We start from the raw sequence: 27,160 nt of genomic DNA, 5'->3' as shown, positions 1-27,160 counted from the left end.
TTGAGGTCCATCAGTCTCCCTCTTCACTCATCAGAAAGCCTGGTGACAACGTGCAGCTTGTCTGCACACATGGGAGAACTAACTACAGAGTGATGCTATGGTACCAGCAGTCACCAGGAGAGACAGCTATGAAACTCATTGGATATTTGTACTTCAAAGATCCCAAAATGGAAGAGCCATATAAAGAGCGTTTCAATGTCACTGGGAGATTTGGGTGGGGATAGCGCAAAGAATGGCTCTCTTTTAATCCAACTGAAAGGAGCTGAGCACAGCGCAGTGTATTACTGTGCAGCTAGTGATGCACACTGACACAAATCCCCTCTACTCTTTACAAAAACTCTACTCTATCCTTTATCATCAGTGGTTTTGAATAAGACATGGAATAAACTGCTCCCTAGCACCTGCTTTTGTGGTTGTAATTTGTTTTGATGCAATCATATCCTCAGCCATTGCCACAGTGTTTCTAGATTGTATTCAATGTTCATTTTTATTTAAACTTTATTCGACCTGCAAGTCAGTTACAATTCTGATTTACAATGACAGCCTGGCAAGAGGGAAAATGTCTTGGAATTGGGAAAAAGGTAGAAAAAATGAAAGTCAGTATGATTAAAAAAAATAAGAGGGTGACACACTTCCCTTCTACATCACTTCCCCTTCCTCCTAAAACCTAATGCAGCTGAACTCAAACACCAGTGACAGTGATCCAATCTCATTTCCCATCAACACACACTGATAAAACACTGTCATATCCTGTCTGATATTTCACCCAGGAGTTTAGAGGAACTCACTGCTCTGTGTTGGATCTCTACATCATGATGACATTTCTCTTCTTCTGTTTCCTCTCAGGTAACAACACAGTCTGTTTGTGATAGAAGGGATGTGCCGCACAGAATGAATGTATTTACTTTAAATCTGAAGTAGATGTTCTCTCTTCCCATCTCTGTCTACAGCAGGTGTTTGTCTGGGTCTTGAGTTCCATCAGTCTCCCTCTTCACTCATCAGAAACCCTGGTGACAACGTGCAGCTTGTCTGCACCCATGGGAGAAGTGACTACAAAGTGATGCTGTGGTACCAGCGATTACCTGGAGACAAGGCTCTGAAACTCATTGGGTTTGGATATGTGGAGTTCAGAGAACACAATATAGAAGAGTCATATAAAAAACATTTTAAATTAGCTGGGGATTTGAGTGGAGATGGAACAAAAAATGGCTCTCTTGCTATAATCAAACTAAAAGCACCTGAACACACCGCAACCTACTTCTGTGCTGCAAGTGAAGCACAGTATATCAGACGCCCATCTGCTCTTCACAAAAACCTCTTCCCTTCCCTAATATGAGTGTGGCTTGACGAGTAAATTATCTCCCTCCCAAGCACAAGACATTTGGGGGTTTGACTTTGACTTGTTGCCAACTTATCATGTGATGCTTTTCACTCCACATCACTTCCCTGTGCATCAACATCAACAGTTTGTCTCTAACTGATTCTTCACACTCAACAGTGATGAAACTCAACATGAACAGAGAACTCATCATAATTATCATCCCACTTTTCTGGATCAAAGGTACATAAAGTCATTCATTACTCACCCTGAACCTTGAATCCTGTATGTGATTTGATAATGTGGCTTCATATAAAATATTTAATGAATAATAATTCTGTTTTAGTGTCCAACTGAATGCCATTATTCTCTGTTCTCCTCTCTACAGGAGTGTCACTCAATAAAGATAAAGATGTTCATCAGACTCCAGCTGACCTGCTGGGGAACCTGGATGGTGAAGTCAACCTGACCTGCAAACACAGCATCAGTAGCTACGACACTATTCTCTGGTATCAGCGCTCAGAGGGAGACTCTTCTCTAAAGCTGATCGGATATACAACTTATACAACCACTCAAAGTGTTGAAAAGCCGTATGAAAGTCACTTCAGTGTGAGTGGAAACGGTCAGAGCGAGGCTTTCCTTCACATTCTCAAACTGAGGCGTCCTGCAGACAGCGGCCAGTATTTCTGTGCAGCTTCATATGCACAGTGATAGAAAAGTCTCATGTTCCTCTACAAAAACCTTTATCTGATCCTGCACACCTGGATCAAACCACATGAACAGTCTGTTTTCTAGAGTCAACGCACCAGTGGGAGGAGGATGAGAGGAAATAACAGGAAGACAGGCAGGAAGACGGGGAGACAGGCAGACAGACTGAGTGGCAGAGAGACAGACAGTTGTCCACCATCTGAATGACAGACAGTTTCTCCATGTCAACACACGCTCTGATCTCTCTACATCACTTCCTTCCCCTCCTTCAGATCCAGACAGCACAGCAGAGACTCCAGCTGGTTCTTCACATTCAGCAGCGCAGACAGACAACATGATCCCTCCTCGTCTCTTCATATCCATCATCACTTTGTTCTGAATTAAAGGTATCACACATTTGTAGTTTTTAAATTGAAAGGTTATGAATTTTAATGTTCATAACACTTTTTTTCCAGAGGTGATGTAAACTGTTTGGGAATTAAACTATTTCATCAAACCATCTCAAACTGCTGTTTCCAAACAACAAAGTATCTCCAAAAAGCAAAAAAAACAAATTTTGTTTTGTTCTTTCCAGGAATTAAGTAGAGAACGCTGGAAACACTTTATATTATGGTTCCTTAAATACTGTTTACTTAGTGATTAAGCATTAACTGACCATGTGTTAACATATTGAAATAGTTATAAAGTATGCATCAGTCCTGGTCAACTAATGTGCTGATTAATATGTATACACATAATGAAGAAAAACAACAGTGCTACCAGTTTAATTAATTCAGTTTAGTTAGGGAACTTTGTTTTTGAAATCATACAATGGGTTTTTAACAACTTTCAAAAAATCTAAAATAACCTAAAACTGCAGTTACGTGGTTTCTCTGTGACAGAAGCAAAACTCTTCCAAACCCTTCAGTCAGGACTCAGCAGATCCACCTGCTAAACTGCTGAGTCTTTGTGATTATTGTCAATGGATTACATTTCAAAAATGTCAACCCAATAACCCAATAATGTAATAATTGTTACATTGACAAGAAAAAGATTATTATATTAATAACAATATTATTACACGATTAATCACAGAATATTACTACATTAATGATTAATTATAGTAATAGTAAGTTATTACATTAAAAGTTGTAACAAGTTACAATGCAAAAACAAACAAACATGATAACAAACCTGAGTGATAATAAAGCCAAGGCTATAGTTTCTCTATTAAGGCCCATAGTTTGTTATGGCTGACTCTGCAAAATTCAGATTCCATATTTGACTCCCAACAAAGAAACTAACACAACTTCCATAACAGTAACAACTTACCAGTTAACTGCAAGTTTATAAAAATAGATTTTTGGTTGTGTGTTAAAAGTTCATCTGAGGTCTTTGCTGTCTGGTTTCCCCTCATCAGGTGGCAGTATATATTTACTCACACCTTACACTGAGCCAGTGGTGCAGTGGTAGTTGAGAAAACTATAATGTTTAAGGGAGGAGGAAGTACTATGGCGCCACCCACCTACATACTTAATGTTTATTATGCTGATAGGTGGGTTTACTCAGAAGAAGAGGTGGGTATAATCAGTAAACCTGCTTCTACACTGATGAAAACAGAGACAACAACAAGACTGTGATCTTATATTCTGCAATATAACCAGCCACTCAGAAAGCACAACATGATCATCATATTCCTCAGCATAACCTTTAACACTATTCTGGTCTCAGGTAATGTAAAAGTATTTTAAGACGTCATGTTATTATAATAAAAAAAAAACCTCTACTATCTATTTACAGTTTTATTAGCGCACAGACAGTGCTGCTATTTTAGTTGCAAATTCAGACTCTCTCAGAAACTGAAGTAGCACATGTGCAACTTGACATTACGTCAGGATGTCGGGATGGATATTTTCAATTCTGTTCACAGATTATACTGCTAAATTTATGTCACTGTAACACTCTGACTGTTGCATATTGTCTGTTGTTGTCTGTTGTTCTTTTCCACAGGTTCCTCTCTCAGTGACCAAGTCAACCAGACTCCAGCTGCCATGTACAACAAGCCAGGAGAAACAGCCAAACTCAACTGTTCACATAGTATTCAGAACTATGATCGAATCCTCTGGTACAAGCAATCAAAGAATAGACAAATACAATTCTTGGGATACGTGTACGGAAACAATGGATATCCTGAGACTGGAATGTCTGTCAAGATGGACGGCAGTGCAAATAAAGACGAAACCAGCACTTTAACAATTGAGGGACTCAGTCTGAACAGCAGTGCAGTTTACTTCTGTGCTGCTAGTTTCCACAGTGCAACGTATCGCTGCTCCTCACTACAAAAACCTCCCATCACACATTTTTCCATCTCTGTATCACAGTTCACAGCCCCTTGCACCTGTATCAACCCACTCTAACCAATATTGGCCTTCCCTCTCATTCAGATTAGAGATTATAATGGGAGGTTCCTTCTCTGGAGCAACGCAATACTTAACCCTCCACCCCCCATTATAAACACCAGCCTCAGACATTTAGTGTGTCTGTTGTGGCTGCAGCTCATTTTAACAGGATCACTATGATTACTCAAATTCTCATCACATTCACAGTCTCATCTCTGTGGCTTCAAGGTACAATAACTAACGTGCAATTACTTACAGTGTAAGAGATGGATGTGTTGGTTTTATTCTTGTCATTTATTATAGGAATATATTAACATGACTACATGTAAATTGATGACATACGTTTTCTGAAAGTTACATTTAGCCTCAAATTTTGACTTTAAAACATATCTTTTGCTTCAGATGATTGGTGAGAATTGAAATTCAGAATATATCAGTAATACAAGAGTTTGAGTTTCATTCCAAAATCAGATATCCACCATTTTAAATGTTTAATGCGACACCAGACAAAATTACTGCTGATCATTAACATTACATGTTGATGTTCATAAAACTGTTTTTCCAGAGGGGATGTAAATTGTTTTGAAATGAAACTTTTCAGTTCTGTATTTTCTCCCCACAGGTCACTGCCAGGACGTCACCCAACACCCTGAGATCAGCTGGAGTTTTGTGTCCAAATCTGCAGAGATGAACTGCAGCCACAAGAAAGACGCTTTTCATACACAGATGTACTGGTACAGGCAGCGTCCAGGAGAGGCCATGAGCCTCATCGTCTACACAGCAGTTGGTGGGGAGCCAGTCTATGAGGGGGGCACTCAGCACAAATATCCAGCCATCAAAACTGTCCCAGAGAGCGGGGCTCTCACTGTGAAAGATTTGCAGCTGGAGGACAGTGCTGTGTATTTCTGTGCCGTCAGCAAACACAGTGATGTAAGAATTATGTGCAGCTGAACAAAAACTGCTTGCCATTCATTTGGTGAGTGTATTAGTTTTGTGGAATCACATCTTTACTTTCATGTTTCCTGTAGGTGGAGTTACAGCTCAACAGATACTCTCCATCTCAACAGAGGAAGCACAATTCATCATGATATAGCTGGTGTAGATTTGAGAGGAGGGTGTAGCTACACTGGTCCAATGAAATAATGGCCACGCATCATACAGATGTCTTTTGAAGTTTTATTTTGTCTCTCTCTCTCTTTCGTCAGCAGACACCGTGAAAACTACAAGAAAATAAAAGATATAAAAGGTTCAAAATATACATCTCTGTCATTTTAAAGTCTCTCAAGTTAGTGTCCATTGATATACAGGCTTAAACACGTTAGCACAACAGAAATGTGCTGATATCAAATAAAATTACTGAAAACATATCACATTGTCCATGTAAAGGCACATCAACAAACATAATACACAAATGTAAGACTATTACCGTGTGCGCCTCTTGGACCACGTGCAGAATAGGGTTATCTGGGCCGCATGTCTTTCCTCTGCAGTCATGCTGGTTCTGACCCATAATGCCCTGGTCTTGCCCTTAACTAAACTCTGGTCACGTGACCCGTTACACTCTACATTAAATAAACCTTACATAAAGCGCACTACATTTTTAACCAAACATTATTTTAAGGTGGTATATTTTAGACACATTTCTTATCAATGTTACCCTTTTTAACATCATATTTATAATACATTTTTAAAGACTGTATGAACTTAAATAATCATGAATTTATGACAAACATAAAATAAACATCTCAAGGAAACATGTCGCTAAGACAGTTACACTCCCACCAAATTACTATGATTTATGATAACCTGTCTACAAATATTTGAATAAATCTAGTAATTTCAGAACCAAATAGTTGGTATCTGTAAAAAACTCAAGACTGATACTTTAAACCCTCCACACAGGTAGGTGTTTAGAGATTAGTTCCATTGGAACACATCTTAGTTGTTTTCTACAAGTACAACTAATTTATGAATAGGACGTTCAAGAATGGATGGATTAATGAGTCGTTGACCCTCTTTTCCTAGCCTTCTATTTCCTATTTGTATTGTAGCTTTTCGCACCAGTCCATCTTCATCGTTACAAACATCAAGTACTCTTCCAAGTCTCCACTCATTGCGGGGAATCCCTTCCTCTTTGACAATGACAATATCTCCAATCTTCACATTTCGTCTTGAAGAGTGCCAGCGTTGTCTGAGGGTGATGTTTGATAGATATTCTTTCCTCCATCTACTCCAGAATTGCTCTGTTAGATATTGTACTCTGCGCCACCTTTTCCTGGCATACAGATCTTCTGCCACAAATTTTCCTGGTGGAGGCAGCGGAACAGAGGCTTTCATGGTAAGTAAATGGTTTGGGGTAAGTGGCTCTAGGCCTTTGGGATCATTGATGCTGTCAGTGGTGAGTGGGCAGCTATTTATAATTCACATGGCTTCATAGAAGAATGTTCTTAAAGAAGCATCATCTAATCTTCCAGCGCTCTGTGAGAGGACCCAGCTTAGGACGCTCCTAACTGTCCTGATCTGCCGTTCCCAAACACCTCCCATGTGACTGGCATCAGGTACGTTCATAGTGAAGTCACATTGTTTTTCGGCCAAGTAAGCAGTCAATCTGTCTTTGTCCACTTCTTTTAAAGCCTTTGTCAGTTCATTTTTCGCCCCAACAAAATTTGTCCCTTTGTCCGATCTGATTTGTCTTACAGCTCCACGGATAGCTATAAAGCACCGCAAAGCATTTATGAAGGCATCAGTTGTTAGATCTTCTAGTATTTCTATGTGAATTGCCCTCGAGGATAGACAGGTGAATATGAGACCATATCTCTTACACTCTTTACGACCTTGCTTAGTGTGAAACGGTCCAAAACAATCCATCCCACAGTAGGAGAATGGTGGCGAGGGATCAACGCGGTTAGCAGGTAGATCCGCCATCTTTTGCGTTTCTGTTGGCCTGCGAGCTCTCCTGCACGTAACGCATTGTTTAATGTGGTTCGCCACAACTTTGCTGCCACCAACAACCCAGTAACCATTTGCTCTCAGCTCATTAAGGGTTTGTCCTCTGCCTTGGTGCTGAGTTTTTTCATGGCAGTAATCTAAGATCAGACGTGTAACCACACCATCTCTTGGTAGGATTACTGGATGCTTCAAGTCGAGAGGTAAGGAAGCCTTCTTCAATCGCCCTCCCACCCTGAGAACACCATCTTGCAATACTGGGTCAAGCTGGAACAATTGATGGCTATGTGGCAGTTTACCATGACTCAGTATTCGTATTTCCTCTTTGAAGGCATCTTTTTGAGCCAATTTTACAAGCACAAGACTGGCCTTTCTTCTGTCTTCGACATTTATGGGTTCTGCTGTTTTGGCTCTTTTTGCTAGTCGCTGGATCCGAGCAACAACATTCAGTGCTGTATGCCAGTTTGAGAACCGTTTAAGTCTCTCCAAAAAACTGTCCTCTTTTACTACTTTTGTTTGTAGTACTTGTGTTGTTTTGACTTCAGGATCGCCCACCAGAAGCTCTGGAGTAGATTTTGGTATGACAATCTCTCTTTCCCACAGGAACTTGGGTCCAGTAAGCCAATTTGAACTAATCAACTCTGCCACCTTGAGGCCTCTGGAAGCGTGATCCGCCGGATTCCGATCAGTGTCGATATAGTACCACTGTGCTGGGTCTGTTGTTTCTCTGATTCTTTGGACTCGATTTGCAACGAAAACGTGAAACCTTCGGGCTTCATTGTTAATGTAACCCAAGACTACTTGTGAATCTGTCCAAAAATACTCTTGGTCAATTTTGAGCTCCAGCTCCTCCTTTAGCATACTGCTGACTGCTGAGGAGACCACTGCAGCAGTTAACTCCAGCCTTGGTATGGTTACAACCTTTGAGGGTGCAACCCTTGCCTTACCTATGACTAAGGAGCAATGCACTTTGTCTTCACTCACCACTCGGATATATGAACACTGACCGTACCCATGGCTACTCGCATCTGAAAAGTGATGCAGTTCAATTCTCTGGACCTTCCCTAGGTTTTCAGGAGCGAAGCATCTTGGAATCTGGAGTTTTTGCAGATTCTCTAGATCATTCAGCCAGCTCTCCCATCGTGGCTTTAATTCTCCTGGCAGTGGTTCGTCCCATCCAATTCCCTTTTGGCACATTTCCTGTAGTACTTTCTTTCCCAGTAGGAGGAAGGGAGCCAGGAAGCCTAGTGGGTCAAACACAGAGGCTACAGTTGAGAGGATTCCCCGCCGTGTTGCTGGTTTCTCATCCAGGGCAACTTTAAAGGAGAAGGTGTCACTGTTCACACTCCACTTTACTCCCAACACGGTCTGGACTGGGAGTTCATCATAATTGAGATCTACATCCTGAACTCCACTAGCTCGTTCTCTGTCAGGAATTGACTCCAAGACTTCTCTGTTGTTGGAGATGAACTTGTGGAGGTGTAATCTCCCTTTTGCACACACATTTTGCGCTTCTCTCACTAGTTTGATGGCCGTGTCCACTGATTCTACACTGATGAGGCCATCATCAACATAGAAATTCTTTTTGATGAAGCTGGCTGCTGCAGAATACTCCTTTTCATTTTGGCTTGCAAGATACTTCATTCCATAATTTGCGCAGCCAGGAGAGGATGCTGCTCCAAAAAGATGGACCTTCATGCGATATTCTTTCGGCTCTGAATTCGTATTGCCGTTTTCCTACCACAGGAACCGCAAGTAATCTCTGTCTTCTTGGCTTACATGGAATCTGTGGAACATTTTTTCTACATCACAGATGACTGCGATTGGGTGTTTGCGGAATCTGCAGAGCACTCCTGTCAGCCCATTTGTGAGATCAGGTCCAGTTAGTAAGTGATCATTCAGAGCCGTGCCATCATACTTGGCAGAACAGTCGAACACAACCCTAATTTTTTCTGGTTTTCTAGGGTGATAGACCCCTTGGTGAGGAATATACCACACATTTCCTGCCTTTGGTTGGTATTCAGCTCTCTCCGCATCTCCATCCTTGAAGACACCTTCCATAAATTTAATGTAGTCATCCTTGAATTTGGGATTTTTCTCAAGTTTCCTTTTCAGGTGCTTCAGCCGCACCAGAGCCAGCCGCTTATTTTCTGGCAGTTGTGGGCGTGTCTTAAAGGGGAGGGGCATTTCCAGGTGCCCATCTGTATTCTGGTGTATTTTTTCATTCAGTAATTGCATGAACTGTATGTCATCTTGTGATATGCTCTTTTCCCCAGGGTTTGTATCTTTGAAGTCTGATTCGAGGGCTCTGATGACAGTGGCTGGTGTCAATGGTGGAAGTTCCTTGACAGATACACGATGGCACAGACCTGTCACTTCTGTTGACTTTGCGACCCGTGGTGAGCTACCGACAATGCTCCAACCCAGGTCAGTCTTGATGGCGTACGGCTCATCGTCACCTCCTGTGATGACTTGTCGTGGTGCCAATGCTCTGGAGCAGTCGTAGCCTATCAGGAGTCCGACCTCACAATCCATCAGCTCTGGTATTTCCTGTGTTATTCTGTTCAGATGTTTCCACCTTTTGGCAGTTTCAGGGATAGGAATGTGGGAACGTTCAAGTGGGATGAAATCTCTGGTATAGGCAGGTGGCAAGTTGATAAAGCTTTGTGAGGCAAACCCTCTAACTCTAAGCCCACTAACTCTTTCACTCTGGATAATGGAATCTTTTCCCATCATAGTGGTAAGCTTTAACTTGACTGGCTCTAAACCTGCCCCTGTGTTCTCACATACCTCTTTGTCTACAAAGGTGTTGCTGCTCTGTGTATCCAGTAGGGCATACACTAAGGTCTCTGTTTCAGGGGTGGTGGTTGAAGAAATCCATACCGGCACTATCATGGATGTGCTCCCACCATCGCCTCTGTCTACACAGCAAGAAAGGGAAGATGTGTTTTCTTCTGCTTGCATAGCATGAGAAGACGATGTGTCAGCAGCAGCAGAAGGACGGTCCTCATGAAGTGGTGTTGGATGATGTTTCTTACATATGCCACAAGTAGCTTTATTCTTGCAATCTTTTGAATTGTGTCCTCTCCTAAGACAGCCAAAGCACAACTTATTGTCAAATATGAACCTTCTCTTGTCCTCCACAGGCTCATTGGCGAACTTCTGGCATTTGTGGATGGAGTGTCTTTCTCCACAACACATGCATGTGACTGGGTTTGAAGATGAAACTGAAGTGTTTACTTTCTTGTATCCGTTTGACTCTTTTGAGCTGTTCTCCACAGCACTGTATGTTTTCATCACTGTACTTGATTTATCTGACGCTTTCACATTTGTGAGGTACGCATTAGCCTTTGAGCGCTTTATATCTCTAGATGGCTTTTCTTCAGTAGGCTTCAAGGCATGAAAGGATGTTACAGGATTACATGCAATCTCTGCTTCTTGTGCCATAAAATCAGCAAACTCCTTGAAATTAGGGTATTCCTCTGTTTGTCGCAACTGCTTTGTGACATGACGATTCCAGCGAGAGGTCACCCAATCAGGGAGTTTTTGGAGCATCTTTTGATTCTCTTCACAGTCATTTAACACCTGAAGCCCTTTGATGTATGGCATGGCATTGTTGCAGGCTGTTAGAAAATCACTGAATTGTCTCAGTTTTACTGACTCCCTCGAGCCAATCTTTGGCCAGTTATTCAGTTTTTCTCTAAATGCACGCTGGATTACAAAAGGGTGGCCATACCGAGCATTCAATGCCTCCCATGCTTGGTCGTAGGCTTCCTCATCCTTTCTGTAGAAGCTTCCTTCCAATACTGATCGCGCCTCACCACTGATGTATTTTTGTAGGTAGAACAACCTGTCAGCTGGATTTGTGCATCGCCGTTCTATCAATGCCTTGAAACTTGTGCTCCACTCTAAGAACTTAAGTGGATCCCCTGAGAAGACTGAGGGCTCGGGTGCAGGAAGTCTGGTGAGAACCATTGTGTCATGTAGGGCTTGTGCTAACGATGCTTCATTGTTAGTATTGTTTGTTTGTTCATTGTTATTGCTCTTACATGTTTGTTCCCTTTTGATTTCTTTATAAGGTACTGGAGGACAATTGGCCACCTCACTGCCAGCTATTCTACTTTCATCACAGGCCTCACCTGAGTCAGCTTCAGAGTATGCCTTAAGCTTAGCAGCTATTACTTGAAGATCTCTCTGATTTTCCAGTCTTTTAAGTTCTTGCTTTTGTGTAGCAATTGCCTCCTCCATCTTCATTTCGATTTTCTTTGCAGCAAACTGTGCAGCACACTCTGCTCTTTTTGCTATGATGCTTTGCTGTTCTAATGAACAGCTTGAGTGGTGGCTACGAACTGTTGATTTGGAGACTGTTGTTCCAAATATTGACTGGGCATACTCTCTGTCGAGCACCATACGAAGTCGTGCATTTTCTGCCTTAGCATCAAACTCCTCTTGCCCCACTTCACTCATGCGTACTTTCATTAGCCCCATCAAATCTGCTGTTACTGCTGTGCAGGAATCCATCTTTCTTCTAATCTCAGTAGAAGGTGCCAATTGAGATCGCATATTTTCATACACATCTCTCACTTGTGTTTCCAGCTCTTCAACAGCATCCATCATGCCACCCAAGTCTAGGTCAGAGCACTCATCCTTAAGTTTGGTACGTGTAGCTCTAACTTGTTCTTTCCAGCTTTCATATAGCATGATGAATTTACTCTCCCTCTGAGAAGCTTCTTGTTGCTTCAGCTCCAGCATTTTTGGGGTTAACTTTCTCTCCCGTGAAGATTTCCTGGGTTCGACTCTCCTTGAAGTGGCGGAGGTAGGCTCCATCGTTGCTATTCGGTGTATTTCTATTTTAGCATGAATATCACCTATGAGTGACTCTAATCTCTTCCTTTCAACATCATCAGTTTGTGATTTTAATTGTTCACTTAACCTAGTCAATTCTACTTGAAGGGACTCAATTTGTTCACTAACTTCACTACCTTGTGATTTTTCTCCGTGAACTGACATTGTACATGTTTTAGAAAAAGCACTGAATCTATCACCAAGTTATTGCTAAATATGCATATAACCTTTGCAACTATGTAATTGTCAGTGCAATCCAAGTACTAATATTTAGTAACTATTTACTCAAATAAACCCCCTAATGCACTTCTTTTGGTTATGCATTTGAACTCTCTGATCAAAAACACCATTAGAACATTCATAACAATACCACTAGTAAAACAGGAACAACAATTAGGCTGTAATGATAGATCAATTACTTTTCTCATTAATAAACCAGTATTTTTTCAAATTTACAAATGTCCATAAAGTTGTAGAGGTAGCACAGTCAAACCTGCTGCCGCCTGCAGAGCCGCACTCTTCTGCCTGAAGACAGCAATGGAATGAAACAGACACTGCACGCTGAAGCCTGTAGACAGGATATTTGCAGAGCTGTAGCCTACGCTGGTAAACGTCGCCCTCTCTTGGTGAAATCGCGGTACTCTCAACCCGACGGTGTCAGGAGCCGACACTCCCGTCTTCTCCCGTGAATCAGCAAGCCTCTTCGTCAACGTTCTCCGGCCACACGCTGCCCCAGCGATCGTGCTTCCTTCTCTCTTCTTCCCGGACATGCGCCGTTCATTACTTTGAACTCTCGGCCATTGCTGGCGGTACGTTTTCACTGTAGCTACACTGGTCCAATGAAATAATGGCCACGCATCATACAGATGTCTTTTGAAGTTTTATTTTGTCTCTCTCTCTCTTTCGTCAGCAGACACCGTGAAAACTACAAGAAAATAAAAGATATAAAAGGTTCAAAATATACATCTCTGTCATTTTAAAGTCTCTCAAGTTAGTGTCCATTGATATACAGGCTTAAACACGTTAGCACAACAGAAATGTGCTGATATCAAATAAAATTACTGAAAACATATCACATTGTCCATGTAAAGGCACATCAACAAACATAATACACAAATGTAAGACTATTACCGTGTGCGCCTCTTGGACCACGTGCAGAATAGGGTTATCTGGGCCGCATGTCTTTCCTCTGCAGTCATGCTGGTTCTGACCCATAATGCCCTGGTCTTGCCCTTAACTAAACTCTGGTCACGTGACCCGTTACACTCTACATTAAATAAACCTTACATAAAGCGCACTACATTTTTAACCAAACATTATTTTAAGGTGGTATATTTTAGACACATTTCTTATCAATGTTACCCTTTTTAACATCATATTTATAATACATTTTTAAAGACTGTATGAACTTAAATAATCATGAATTTATGACAAACATAAAATAAACATCTCAAGGAAACATGTCGCTAAGACAGTTACAGAGGGCTTTGATAAAGTGTCTACAGTTTACTGTTATTTTAGCCAAGGGATGACAGCTGAAGTGTTGTGTGTAAGAACAGTCAACATGTCCACATTTTTCTTTTTCTCTTGGCTCATCGGTAATTACTTGACTTACCAGAAAGGAATATGCTGTGTGCAGAATTTGCTCTATGCAGCTTATTTATTTTCTCTCTTTCTAGGGTTTTCTCTGGGTTTTGAGGTCCATCAGACTCCTTCAGCTCTCCTCAGAAACCCTGGAGAGAAAGTACAGCTGGTCTGCACTCATGGGAAAACTGACTACAATGTGATGCTATGGTACCAGCAGTCACCTGGAGAGACAGCTATGAAACTCATTGGACATGTGAACGTCAAAAATCCCAAAATGGAAGAGCTGTACAAACAGCATTTTAACATCACTGGAGATTTGAGTGGGGAAACAGCGATGAATGGCTCTCTGTTTATAGTTGACCTAAAGGCACCTGAGCACACTGCAGTGTACTACTGTGCAGCTAGCTATGCACAATGACTGCAGATCCCCTCTCCTCTATACAAAAACTCTACACTAACCTTTATCAACAATGGTTTTGAATCAGATCTTGAACAGGCTCCTCCCAGGCAGCTGCGCTTGAGGTCCCAATTTGATCTGATGCCATCCTCATTTCTAGCTGATGTACAGTAATGGTGTTTCTTCTTCACTTCCATTTCCTCCTCAAACCTCAGCAGCTCAGTGAGGCTCCAGGCAATTCCATCATCCACATCATCCACATTACATCCACATAAAACTGTCATATCTAGTCTGACATCTCATCTAAGGGTTTTAAATCAGTGTTTAGTGTTGATCTATAGGCTAGAAGAAGTCAAAATGATCCAATTTCTCTTTTTCTGCTGCCTGACAGGTAATGACTTGGTTGTGTTGAAAATGTATTTAGAATGTGGTTAGGTGTTTATTTCCATTGTTCATCCATCACAATGTAAGTAAATGTCTGTGTTTCCCTCTCTGTCCAGGTGTTTGTCTGGGTCTTGAGGTCCATCAGTCTCCCTCTTCACTCATCAGAAAGCCTGGTGACAATGTGCAGCTTGTCTGCACCCATGGGATAACTAACTACAGAATGATGCTATGGTACCAGCAGTCACCAGGAGAGACAGATATGAAACTCATTGGATATTTGTACTTCAAAGATCCCAAAATGGAAGAGCCATATAAAGAGCGTTTCAATGTCGCTGGAGATTTGGGTGGGGATAGTGCAAAGAATGGCTCTCTTCTAATCCAACTGAAAGGAGCTGAGCACAGCGCAGTGTATTACTGTGCAGCTAGTGATGCACACTGACACAAATCCCCTCTGCTCTTTACAAAAACTCTACTCTATCCTTTATCATCAGTGGTTTTGAATAAGACATGGAATAAACCGCTCCTAAGCACCTGCTTTTGTGGTTTGATGCAATCATATCCTCAGCCATTGCCACAGTGTTTCTAGATTGTATTTGTTCAATTTTTATTTAAACTTTATTCAACCTGCAAGTCAGTTACAATTCTGATTTACAATGACAGCCTGGCAAGAGGAAAAATGTCTTGGAATTGGGGAAAAGGCAGAAAAAAATGAATAATGTCAGTATGATTAAAAATAATAAGAGGGTGACACACTTCCCTTCTACATCACTTCCCCTTCCTCCTAAAACCTAATGCAGCTCAACTCAAACACCAGTGACAGTGATCCAATCTCATTTCCCATCAACACACACTGATAAAACACTGTCATATCCTGTCTGATATTTCACCCAGGAGTTTAGAGGAACTCACTGCTCTGTGTTGGATCTCTACATCATGATGACATTTCTCTTCTTCTGTTTCCTCTCAGGTAACAACTCAGTCTGTTGTGATAGAAGGGATGTGCTGCACAGAATCAATGTATTTACTTTCAAATCCTAAGTAAATGTTCTGTATTTCCATCTCTGTCTACAGCAGGTGTTTCTCTTGGTCTTGAGGTCCATCAGTCTCCCTCTTCACTCATCAGAAACCCTGGTGACAACGTGCGGCTTGTCTGCACCCATGGGAGAAGTGACTACAAAGTGATGCTGTGGTACCAGCGATTACCTGGAGACAAGGCTCTGAAACTCATTGGGTTTGGATATGTGGAGTTCAGAGAAGACAATATGGAAGAGCCATATAAAAAACATTTCAAATTAGCTGGGGATTTGAGTGGAGATGGAACAAAAAATGGCTCTCTTTCTATAATCGACCTAAAAGCACCTGAACACACCGCGACCTACTTCTGTGCTGCAAGTGAAGCACAGTATATCAGACGCCCATCTGCTCTTCACAAAAACCTCTTCCCTGTGTGTCTAGACAAGTAAATTATCTCCCTCCCAAGCACAAGACATTTGGGGGTTTGACTTTGACTTGTTGCCAACTTATCATGTGATGCTTTTCACTCCACATCACTTCCTTTTCCTGCCTGAGGTGCATCAACATCAACAGTTTGTCTCTAACTGATTCTTCACACTCAGCAGTGATGAAACTCAACATGAAAAGAGAACTCATCATAATTATCATCCCACTTTTCTGGACCAAAGGTACATAAAGTCATTCATTACTCAACCTGAACCTTGAATCCTGTATGTGATTTGATAATGTGGCTTCATATAAAATATTTAATGAATAATAATTTTGTTTTAGTGTCCAACTGAATGCCATTATTCTCTGTTCTCCTCTCTACAGGAGTGTCACTCAATAAAGATAAAGATGTTCATCAGACTCCAGCTGACCTGCTGGGGAACCTGGATGGTGAAGTCAACCTGACCTGCAAACACAGCATCAGTAGCTACGACACTATTCTCTGGTATCAGCGCTCAGAGGGAGACTCTTCTCTAAAGCTGATCGGATATACAAGAGTTACAAGCATTCAAAGTGTTGAAGAGCCGTATGAAAGTCACTTCAGTGTGAGTGGAAACGGCAAGAGCGAGGCTTCCCTTCACATTCTCAAACTGAGGCGTCCTGCAGACAGCGGCCAGTATTTCTGTGCAGCTTCATATGCACAGTGATAGAAAAGTCTCATGTTCCTCTACAAAAACCTTTATCTGATCCTGCACACCTGGATCAAACCACATGAACAGTCTGTTTTCTAGAGTCAACGCACCAGTGGGAGGAGGATGAGAGGAAATAACAGGAAGACAGGCAGGAAGACGGGGAGACAGGCAGACAGACTGAGGGGCAGAGAGACAGACAGTTGTCCACCATCTGAATGACAGACAGTTTCTCCATGTCAACACACGCTCTGATCTCTCTACATCACTTCCTTCCCCTCCTTCAGATCCAGACAGCACAGCAGAGACTCCAGCTGGTTCTTCACATTCAGCAGCGCAGACAGACAACATGATCCCTCCTCGTCTCATCATATTCATCATCACTCTGTTCTGGATTAAAGGTATCATACATGCATTTCTTCTTTTAGCTTGACTATACGCCGAAAAAAAAATCAGGTGGATTATTTAATTCCACTTTAAAAGATAATACTTGAACCGTGTACGGTAAAGGAATCAAAGTATCAAAAATTGGATGCTTTGTGGAAAAAATAATCTAATAATGAATAAGATAATTAATGATAAGAGTTCTAAGGCTCTACAAAATAGGTTAAAACACCTTTATTTGAGATGGCTATACTTATTCTATTCGGCTATTCATAATGAAAAGTTAAAAACTGTGTCCATAATGAATAACCAAATAGAATTAATGCTGTTTCACCTATTCTGGACTGCCTTGGATCTTGTTTTCCTCATGGCTTTATTCCAGTGTAATAATCTGTGTGGTGATCTATTGTAAGTACACAATGATAATTTACCATTGTGTACTTGCAAAAGATTACCACATATTAATACACAGACTAATACACTGGAAAAAATTAATTGTAAAGTGCTAAACACTCATTCTTTCTCTGCAGGAGTTTCGCTCAGTAAAGAGAAACAAGTGCTTCAGACTCCCCCTGAACTGCTGAGGAAACTGAATGATGAAGTCAAACTGACCTTCACACATAGCATCAAAAGCTATGACACTATTCTCTGGTATCAGCGCTCAGCAGAAGACTCTTCCCTAAAGCTGATTGCTTATATGCATTACAAAACTCCATATGTTGAGTCACCATTTAAAAGCCACTTCAACGTGAGTGGAGACGGTGAGAAAAAGGCTTTTCTTCACCTCCTGAAACTGAGACATCAGCAAACACAGTGATGTAAGAACAATGTGCAGCTGAACAAAAACTGCTTGCCACTCATTTGGTGAGTGTATTAGTTATGTGGAATCACATCTTTCCTTTCATATGTTTCCTGTAGATGGAGTACCAGCTCAACAGATACTCTCCCGTCAACAGCCATGCATGTTACACAGGACTCAACCTCTATAAATGTTCTGCAGTGTGGCTTTTATATCAAGCAGCTTGTGTAACAGACTGTTGTGGCCTCTGTGATACGCAGCTCAGTTCTTTGCTGAGGGGAGGGACTTGGATGAATTTTCCTCTGACCTCCAGACAAATATGACTATAAGCCATTCTCCAACAGGAATCATATACTGCACGCATGTTTACTTTTTTGCAAATACTTGAGAGCGTCAAATTTTGTGCTTCCTCAGTTAAAGTCTTTGTGGAGCAACATGGCCTATGTTTGTGTCCTCTGCTTTTTCACTCTGGTTGTTTCCATAGGTAAGTGCAATTAAACTTCAATCAAATGACAATCTGTGAATGTTTTCCTTAAAAGCTTGACCCTCATGTGTTTTTCTTCTCTCCTCCTAAAGATCTGTGTCTGGGTGCTGATGTATTCCAGAGTCCAGCTGTTGAGATGAAGCATCTTGGAGAATCTGTGAATTTCCAGTGCAGTCATCATGACACAAACTGGGACACCATCCTCTTGTACAAGCAGTCCCAAAACAACAGAAGTCTTCTGTTGTTGGGACGACTTACAGTAAACTCAGAGAATCTTGAGCCAGGATTCACACAGAAACTCAAAATAGATGGGAAAGCAACTGCAAATGAGAAAGCATCAGTCACCATTTATAATCTGACATCAGAAGACACTGCAGTGTATTTCTGTGCCGCCATGCAGCACAGCCACACAACCAAACCACACTGCTTGACAAAAACCCTCTCAACCTGCTGTACCAAGTATCTCAAAAAGCAACCACCACCTCTTTTTGTTTTTCTTCAGAAATTAAGAAGAGAATTCTGGAAACGCTTTATATCATGGTTTCTTAAATAATGCTTAAGTAACTAGTGATTAAGCATTAACTAACCACGTGTGAATATTTATAAAGTATGCATCAGTTATGGTTAACTAATATGCCGGTTAATGTGTAAGCACATAATGAAGTAAAACTACAGGACCAACTACCAGTTTAATGAAGTCAGTTTAGTTAGTTAATACGTAATATCTAGCTAATTAAGAATTCATTAGTGAACTTTAACACCAGTTCATTTTGAAATTATGCAGTGGGTTTTTTACAGCTTTGAAAAGATCAAAAATAATTCTTGTGACATAAGCAAAACTCTCTCTCAAAGATTTCAACCCAATAAAACCCAATAATGTAACAATTGTTACATTGACAAGAAAAAAGATTATTACATTAATAACAAGATTATTTCACTATTAATCACAGATTGTTATTACATTGATGATTTATTACACAAATGGGATTTTATTACATCACTAGTTGCTGTAAAATGAAATGAAACAACAAACAAACATGATAACAAACATTAGTTAAAATAAAGGCAAGACCTCCACTGCTTTCTGCATTAAGACCCATAGCTCGTTATGGCTGACTCCGCAAAATTCAGATTCCATATTAGACTCCAAACAAACAAACTAACACAACTTCTATAGCATAATGACAACAGTAACAACTTACCAAATGACAGTTTATAAAAACAGATTTTTTGTTGTGTGTTTAAAGTTCATCTGAGGTCTTTGCTGTCTGGTTTCCCCTCAACAGGTGGCAGTATATCTTTACTCACACCTTATACTGAGCCGGTGGTACAGTGGTAGTTGAGAAAACTATAATGTTTAAGGGAGGAGGAAGTACTATGACGCTACCACCTACATACTTAATGTTTATTATGCTGATAGGTGGGTTTACTCAGAAGAAGAGGTGGGTATAATCAGTAAACCTGCTTCTACACTGATGAAAACAGAGACAACAACAAGACTGTGATCTTATATTCTGCAATATAACCAGCCATTCAGAAAACACAACATGATCATCATATTCCTCAGCATAACCTTTAACACTATTCTGGTCTCAGGTAGTGGCATTAAAAGTATTTGTAGACATTTTATTCTAATTTTTGTTTTTACAAAAATACTGTACATTTAATGTTTTATTTGCATACACTGAAGCTTCTACAGTGCCGCCATTTTAGTTGCATATTCTCAAATCTGTTCACAGATTGTAATCCATAACAGTCTGACGGTTGCATATTGTCTGTTGTTGTCTGTTGTTCTTTTCCACAGGTTCCTCTCTCAGTGACCAAGTCTTCCAGACTCCAGCTGACATGTACAACAAGCCAGGAGAAACAGCCAAACTCAACTGTTCACACAGTATTCAGAACTACAATCAAATCCTCTGGTACAAGCAATCAAAGAACAAACAAATGCAACTCCTGGGATACATGTTAGCAGGCAGCAAATATCCTGAGACTGGAATGTCTGTCAAGATGGACGGCAGTGCAAATAAAGATGAAACCAGCACTTTAACAATTGAGGGACTCAGCCTGAACAGCAGTGCAGTTTACTTCTGTGCTGCTAGTTTCCACAGTGTGACGTATCGCTGCTCCTCACTACAAAAACCTCCCATCACACATTTTTCCATCTCTGTATTACAGTTCACAGCCCCTTGCACCTGTATCAACCCACTCTAACTAATATTGGCCTTCCCTCTCATTCAGATTAGAGATTATAATGGGAGGTTCCTTCTCTGGAGCGATGTAATACTTAACCCTCCACTCCCCATTATAAACACCAGCCTCAGACATTTAGTGTGTCTGTTGTGGTTGCAGCTCATTTTAACAGGATCACTATGATTACTCAAATTCTCATCACATTCACAGTCTCATCTCTGTGGCTTCAAGGTACAAGAACTAACATGCAATTACTTACAGTGTAAGAGATGGATGTGTTGGTTTTATTCTTCATCAGATATCCACAATTGGAAATGTTTAATGTGACACCTGACAAAATTATTGCTGGCATGAAAAACATCAGTATAGATTATTGAATATATTGGATAAGTGAACATCTGATCATTAACATTACATGTTGATGTTCATAACACTGTTTTTCCAGAGGGGATGTAAATTGTTTTGAAATGAAACTTTTCAGTTCTGTATTTTCTGCCCACAGGTCACTGCCAGGACGTCACCCAACACCCTGAGATCAGCTGGAGTTTTGTGTCCAAATCTGCAAAGATGAACTGCAGCCACAAGAAAGATGCTGGTCATACACAGATGTACTGGTACAGGCAGCGTCCAGGAGAGGCCATGAGCCTCATCGTCTTCACAGCAGTTGGTGTGCAGCCAGTCTATGAGGGGGACACTCAGCACAAATATTCAGCTATCAAAAATGTCTCAGAGAGCGGGGCTCTCACTGTGAAAGACTTGCAGCTGGAGGACAGTGCTGTGTATTTCTGTGCCGTCAGCAAACACAGTGATGTAAGAACTATGTGCAGCTGAACAAAAACTGCTTGCCATTCATTTGGTGAGTGTATTAGTTATGTGGAATCACATCTTTACTTTCATGTCTTTCCTGTAGGTGGAGTAACAGCTTAACAGATACTCTCCAGCTCAACAGAGGAAGCACTATTCATCATGATATAGCTGGTGGAGATTTGAGAGGAGGGCTTTGATAAAGTGTCTACAGTTTACTGTTATTTTAGCCAAGGGATGACAGCTGCAAGTGTTTAGTGTAAGATCAGAAGAGAGTCAACATGTCCACATTTTTCTTTTTCTCTTGGCTCATCGGTAATTACTTGGCTTACCATAAATGCTGTGTGCATACTTTGCTCTATGCAGTTCATTAATTTCCTCTCTTTCTAGGGTTTTCTCTGGGTCTTGAGGTCCATCAGACTCCTTCAGCTCTCCTCAGAAACCCTGGAGAGAAAGTGCAGCTGGTCTGCACTCATGAGAAAACTGACTACAATGTGATGCTATGGTACCAGCAGTCACCTGGAGAGACAGCTATGAAACTCATTGGACATGTGTACGTCAAAAATCTCAAAATGGAAGAGCTGTACAAACAGCATTTTAATATCACTGGAGATTTGAGTGGGGAAACAGCGATGAATGGCTCTCTGTTTATAGTCGACCTAAAGGCACCTGAGCACACTGCAGTGTACTACTGTGCAGCTAGCTATGCACGATGACTGCAGATCCCCTCTCCTCTATACAAAAACTCTACACTAACCTTTATCTACAATGGTTTTGAATCAGATCTTGAACAGGCTCCTCCCAGGCAGCTGCGCTTGAGGTCCCAGTTTGATCTGATGCCATCATCATTTCTAGGTGATGTACAGTAATGGTGTTTCTTCTTCACTTCCATTTCCTCCTCAAACCTCAGCAGCTCAGTGAGGCTCCAGTTGATTCCCCATCACTAATGCTGACAGTCAGTTTGATCCGATGTCAGATCCCATCAACACACTTCCACAAAAGACTGTCATATCTAGCTGACATCTCATCTAAGGGTTTCAAATCAGTGTTTAGTGTTGCTAGGCTAGAAGAAGTCAAAATGATCCGATTTCTCTTTTTCTGCTGCCTGACAGGTAATGACTTGGTCGTGTTGAAAATGTATTTAGAATGTGGTTAGGTGTTTATTTTCATTTTTCATCCATCACAATGTAAGTAGATGTCTGTCTTTCCCTCTCTGTCCAGGTGTTTGTCTGGGTCTTGAGGTCCATCAGTCTCCCTCTTCACTCATCAGAAAGCCTGGTGACAACGTGCATCTTGTCTGCACACATGGAAAAACTGCCTACAAACAGATGCTATGGTACCAGCAGTCACCAGGAGAGACAGCTATGAAACTCATTGGGTATTTGTACTTAAACAATCCCAAAATGGAAGAGCCATAAAAACAGCATTTCAATATCGCTGGAGATTTGGTGGGGATAGCGCAAAGAATGGCTCTCTTCTAATCCAACTGAAAGGAGCTGAGCACAGCGCAGTGTATTACTGTGCAGCTAGTGATGCACACTGACACAAATCCCCTCTGCTCTTTACAAAAACTCTACTCTATCCTTTATCATCAGTGGTTTTGAATAAGACATGGAATAAACCGCTCCTAAGCACCTGCTTTTGTGGTTGTAATTTGGTTTTATGCAATCATATCATCCTCAGCCTTTGCAACAGTGTTTCTAGATTTTATTTGTTCATTTTTATTTAAACTTTATTTAACAAGGCAAGTTAGTTAAGAGCAAATTCTGATTCACAGTGATTCACAAATGTTTGGGAATTGGGGAAGGTGGAAAAAAATGAATAATGTCAGTATAAAAAAATAAAAAAAATAACAGGGTGACACACTTCCCTTCTACATCACTTCCCCTTCCTCCTGACACTAAGGTAGCTCAAGTCACACACCAGTAGCACCAGTGACAGTGATTCAATCTCATTTCCCATCAACACACACTGATAAAACACTGTCATATCCTGTCTGATATTTCACCCAGGAGTTTAGAGGAACTTGTTGCTCTGTGTTGGATCTCTACATCATGATGATATTTCTCTTCTTCTGTTTCCTCTCAGGTAACAACTCAGTCTGTTGTGATAGAAGGGATGTGCTGCACAGAATGAATGTATTTACTTTAAATCCTAAGTAAATGTTCTGTATTTCCATCTCTGTCTAGCAGGTGTTTGTCTGGGTCTTGAGGTCCATCAGTCTCTCTCTTCACTCAGCTTGTCTGCATCCATGGGAGAAGTGACTAGAGTGATGCTGTGGTACCAGCGATTACCTGGAGACAAGGCTCCTGAAACTCATTGGGTTTGGATATGTGGAGTTCAGAAAAGACAATATGGAAGAGCCATATAAAAAACATTTAAAATTAGCTGGGGATTTTAGTGGAGGTGGGACAAAAAATGTCTCTCTTTCTATAATTGACCTAAAAGCACCTGAACACACCGTGACCTACTTCTGTGCTGCAAGTGAAGCACAGTATATCAGACGCCCATCTGCTCTTCACAAAAACCTCTTCCCTTCCCTAATATGAGTGTGGCTCGACGAGTAAATTATCTCCCTCCCAAGCACAAGACATTTGGGGGTTTGACTTTGACTTGTTGCCAACTTATCATGTGATGCTTTTCACTCCACATCACTTCCCTTTCCTGCCTGAGGTGCATCAACATCAACAGTTTGTCTTGATTCTTCACACTCAACAGTGATGAAACTCAACATGAACAGAGAACTCATCATAATTATCATCCCACTTTTCTGGATCACAGGTACATAAAGTCATTTATTTTTGCTCAACCTGAACCTTGAATCCTGTATGTGATTTGATAATGTGGCTTCATATCAAATACTTAATGAATAATAATTTTGTTTTAGTGTCCAACTGAATGCCATTATTCTCTGTTCTCCTCTCTACAGGAGTGTCACTCAACAAAAATAAAGATGTTCATCAGACTCCAGCTGATCTGCTGGGGAACCTGGATGGTGAAGTCAACCTGACCTGCAAACACAGCATCAGTAGCTACGACACTATTCTCTGGTATCAGCGCTCAGAGGGAGACTCTTCTCTAAAGCTGATCGGATATACATATTATACAAGCACTCAAAGTGTTGAAAAGCCGTATGAAAGTCATTTCAGTGTGAGTGGAAACGGTGCGAGCAAGGCTTTCCTTCACATTCTCAAACTGAGGCGTCCTGCAGACAGCGGCCAGTATTTCTGTGCAGCTTCATATGCACAGTGATAGAAAAGTCTCATGTTCCTCTACAAAAACCTTTATCTGATCCTGCACACCTGGATCAAACCACATGAACAGTCTGTTTTCTAGAGTCAACGCACCAGTGGGAGGAGGATGAGAGAAAATGACAGGAAGACAGGCAGGAAGACGGGGAGACAGGCAGACAGACTGAGGGGCAGAGAGACAGATAGTTGTCCACCATCTGAATGACAGACAGTTTCTCCATGTCAACACATGCTCTGATCTCTCTTCATCACTTCCTTCCCCTCCTTCAGATCCAGACAGCACAGCAGAGACTCCAGCTGGTTCTTCACATTCAGCAGCGCAGCCAGACAACATGATCCCTCCTCATCTCTTGATATTCATCATCACTTTGTTCTGGATTAAAGGTATCATACATTAGTAAATGCATTTCTTCTTTTAGCTTGACTATACTCCGTGTCCATAATGAATAACCAAATAGAATTAATGCTGTTTCACCTATTCTGGACTGCCTTGGATCTTGTTTTCCTCATGGCTTTATTCCAGTGTAATAATCTGTGTGGTGATCTATTGTAAGAACACAATGATAACTTACCATTGTGTACTTGCAAAAGATTACCACATATTAATACACAGACTAATACACTGGAAAAAATAAATTGTAAAGTGCTAAACACTCTTTCTTTCTCTGCAGGAGTTACACTCAGTAAAGAGAAACAAGTGCTTCAGACTCCCCCTGAACTGCTGAGGAAACTGAATGATGAAGTCAAACTGACCTTCACACATAGCATCACAAGCTATGACACTATTCTCTGGTATCAGCGCTCAGCAGGAGACTCTTCCCTAAAGCTGATTGCTTATATGTCTTACAAAACTCCATATGTTGAGTCACCATTTAACAGCCACTTCAACGTGAGTGGAGACGGTGAGAAAAAGGCTTTTCTTCACCTCCTGAAACTGAGACATCCTGAAGACAGCGGAGAATATTTTGGTGCAGCAAGTATGCACAGTAATACAGACAGCTGCTCTCTCATACAAAAACTTCCATAACCATCCAGCAGATATCAGCATGAAACCACTGACACTACTTCACGTGAATTTGATTTGATTCTATTACATGATGATTCAAGTTGATGATTTTGTTTTAAGCCAAATTCTTGTTTTCCTTTTTTTTTTTTTTGCCCCATTAGAGTTTTGTTCTTTTTGACTGCACCTTGTTTTTCCTTGTGTGAGCTACAGTGAACCAAACTAAATTAAATCAACTAGGCTAAAATGTGGCAACGTTAATGCAAACTTTAAAGTAAGAATCCACAACTTTCTTTTATCATCAAACATACATTCCCTCAGCTGTGTCATATAGTACTGCAGTATAACCGACTGTATATGTAGCTGTATCAAAACTTTGAACAGCAGAGAGCAGTGATGCCACACTGACAGGAGGATAGCTGTAAGCTCCTCCTTCCTCTCGGTTTGACACCAGTGCATTCTTTTCAATGCATTTTTGTGAATGTATTATTCCACTCAACTCATCCATCTCACTGCTGTTGTTCACAGGACAAGGCACTGTGTTTCTGGTTCAGTCCTAGTTAAGACTTAAGCCATTAGAGAGAACATTGTCTACAGGAGGAATGTGCTTTTCTACCTGCTCTACACAGTAATAAAGATGTTCAAAATCTTTGTCACTTTTGTTTTTTCTCTCCATTTACTCACAGGTAAGAATCATAATGTGTTGCCTGTCATTTATTATGACACTGACAGGACTTTCTGTTTAACATTAGTGTTTCTTTATGTCCTGTAGAGGTTGTGTTATCGTCCCTGCTCATCCAACAGACACCTGAAAATCTTTTGAGGAAGCCTGAAGAAGAAGAAGCCAGTCTTGGTTGTTATCACGGAGACAACAACTATCCCTACATGCTTTGGTACCAGCACAAGTCAGCAGCAGGAGGCCAGAGGGCCATGGATCTGATCGGAACGCTTCATTATGAAAAGCCAAACCTGGAGAAGAGTTTTGAAACACGTTTCAACATAACAGGCCATTCCAAGGGCAAAGCCCATCTTGTAATCTCCAACATAAACCCGACAGACAGTGCAGAGTACTTCTGTGCAGCGAGTCGCACAGTGTTTCAACTTCTTTGGCTCCCGCTCAAAAAGCTGCTGCTGGCCTACAGTGTCACACACACACCTGCATTAAACCCAGAGCTGCTTGATAAAGAGGAACGTAACATTTGTTATTCAGTCTTTTGCAGCGGATCTCAACCATGAACCATTGAAGCCCAAGAGTCCAGCCAAATCCTACAGCAGCAGATTTCACTGATTTTCACACCTTCAACCAGAGGGAACTAACTATATAAATAAAGATTGATTGGATGATTGAATACTTGTTTGATTGATTTATCCATTCTTTCATTCATTTATTCCCTCATTCATGTTCTTCTTCTTTTTTTTTTTTACACACAATGACAAACCATGGCAAACCACTCATGCTTATATACGGAACCTCTATTCCTAAAACATCAACACTGAGCTGAACACAGATTCAGATTGCATGGAGATGTATTAAGCCACAGTTACAAATC

The 27,160-nt window shown here is 41.0% G+C and overlaps 1 protein-coding gene across 1 annotated transcript in view; it reads left to right on the top strand.

Annotated features, from left to right (window-relative positions):
• The first annotated feature begins 3,672 nt into the window (after window positions 1-3,672).
• LOC139644141 (M1-specific T cell receptor beta chain-like) overlaps window positions 3,673-27,160 on the top strand; it is a 38,020-nt gene continuing 14,532 nt past the window's right edge. The window contains exons 1-2 of the mRNA XM_071519520.1: window positions 3,673-3,736; window positions 4,016-4,309. Coding sequence (XP_071375621.1) covers window positions 3,688-3,736; window positions 4,016-4,309 — 343 coding nt within the window. The 5' untranslated portion in view covers window positions 3,673-3,687. The remainder of the gene's footprint in view (window positions 3,737-4,015; window positions 4,310-27,160) is intronic.

Source organism: Centroberyx affinis, unplaced genomic scaffold (genome assembly GCF_046629955.1).
Source record: "Centroberyx affinis isolate AG114_WGS23_722 - 3 ecotype Tasmania unplaced genomic scaffold, CSIRO-AGI_Caff_v1 ptg000058l_1, whole genome shotgun sequence".
Taxonomy (NCBI): domain Eukaryota; kingdom Metazoa; phylum Chordata; class Actinopteri; order Beryciformes; family Berycidae; genus Centroberyx; species Centroberyx affinis.
The sequence above is the reverse complement of the archived record's forward strand: the minus strand, read 5'-3'. Positions and strand labels throughout refer to the sequence as shown.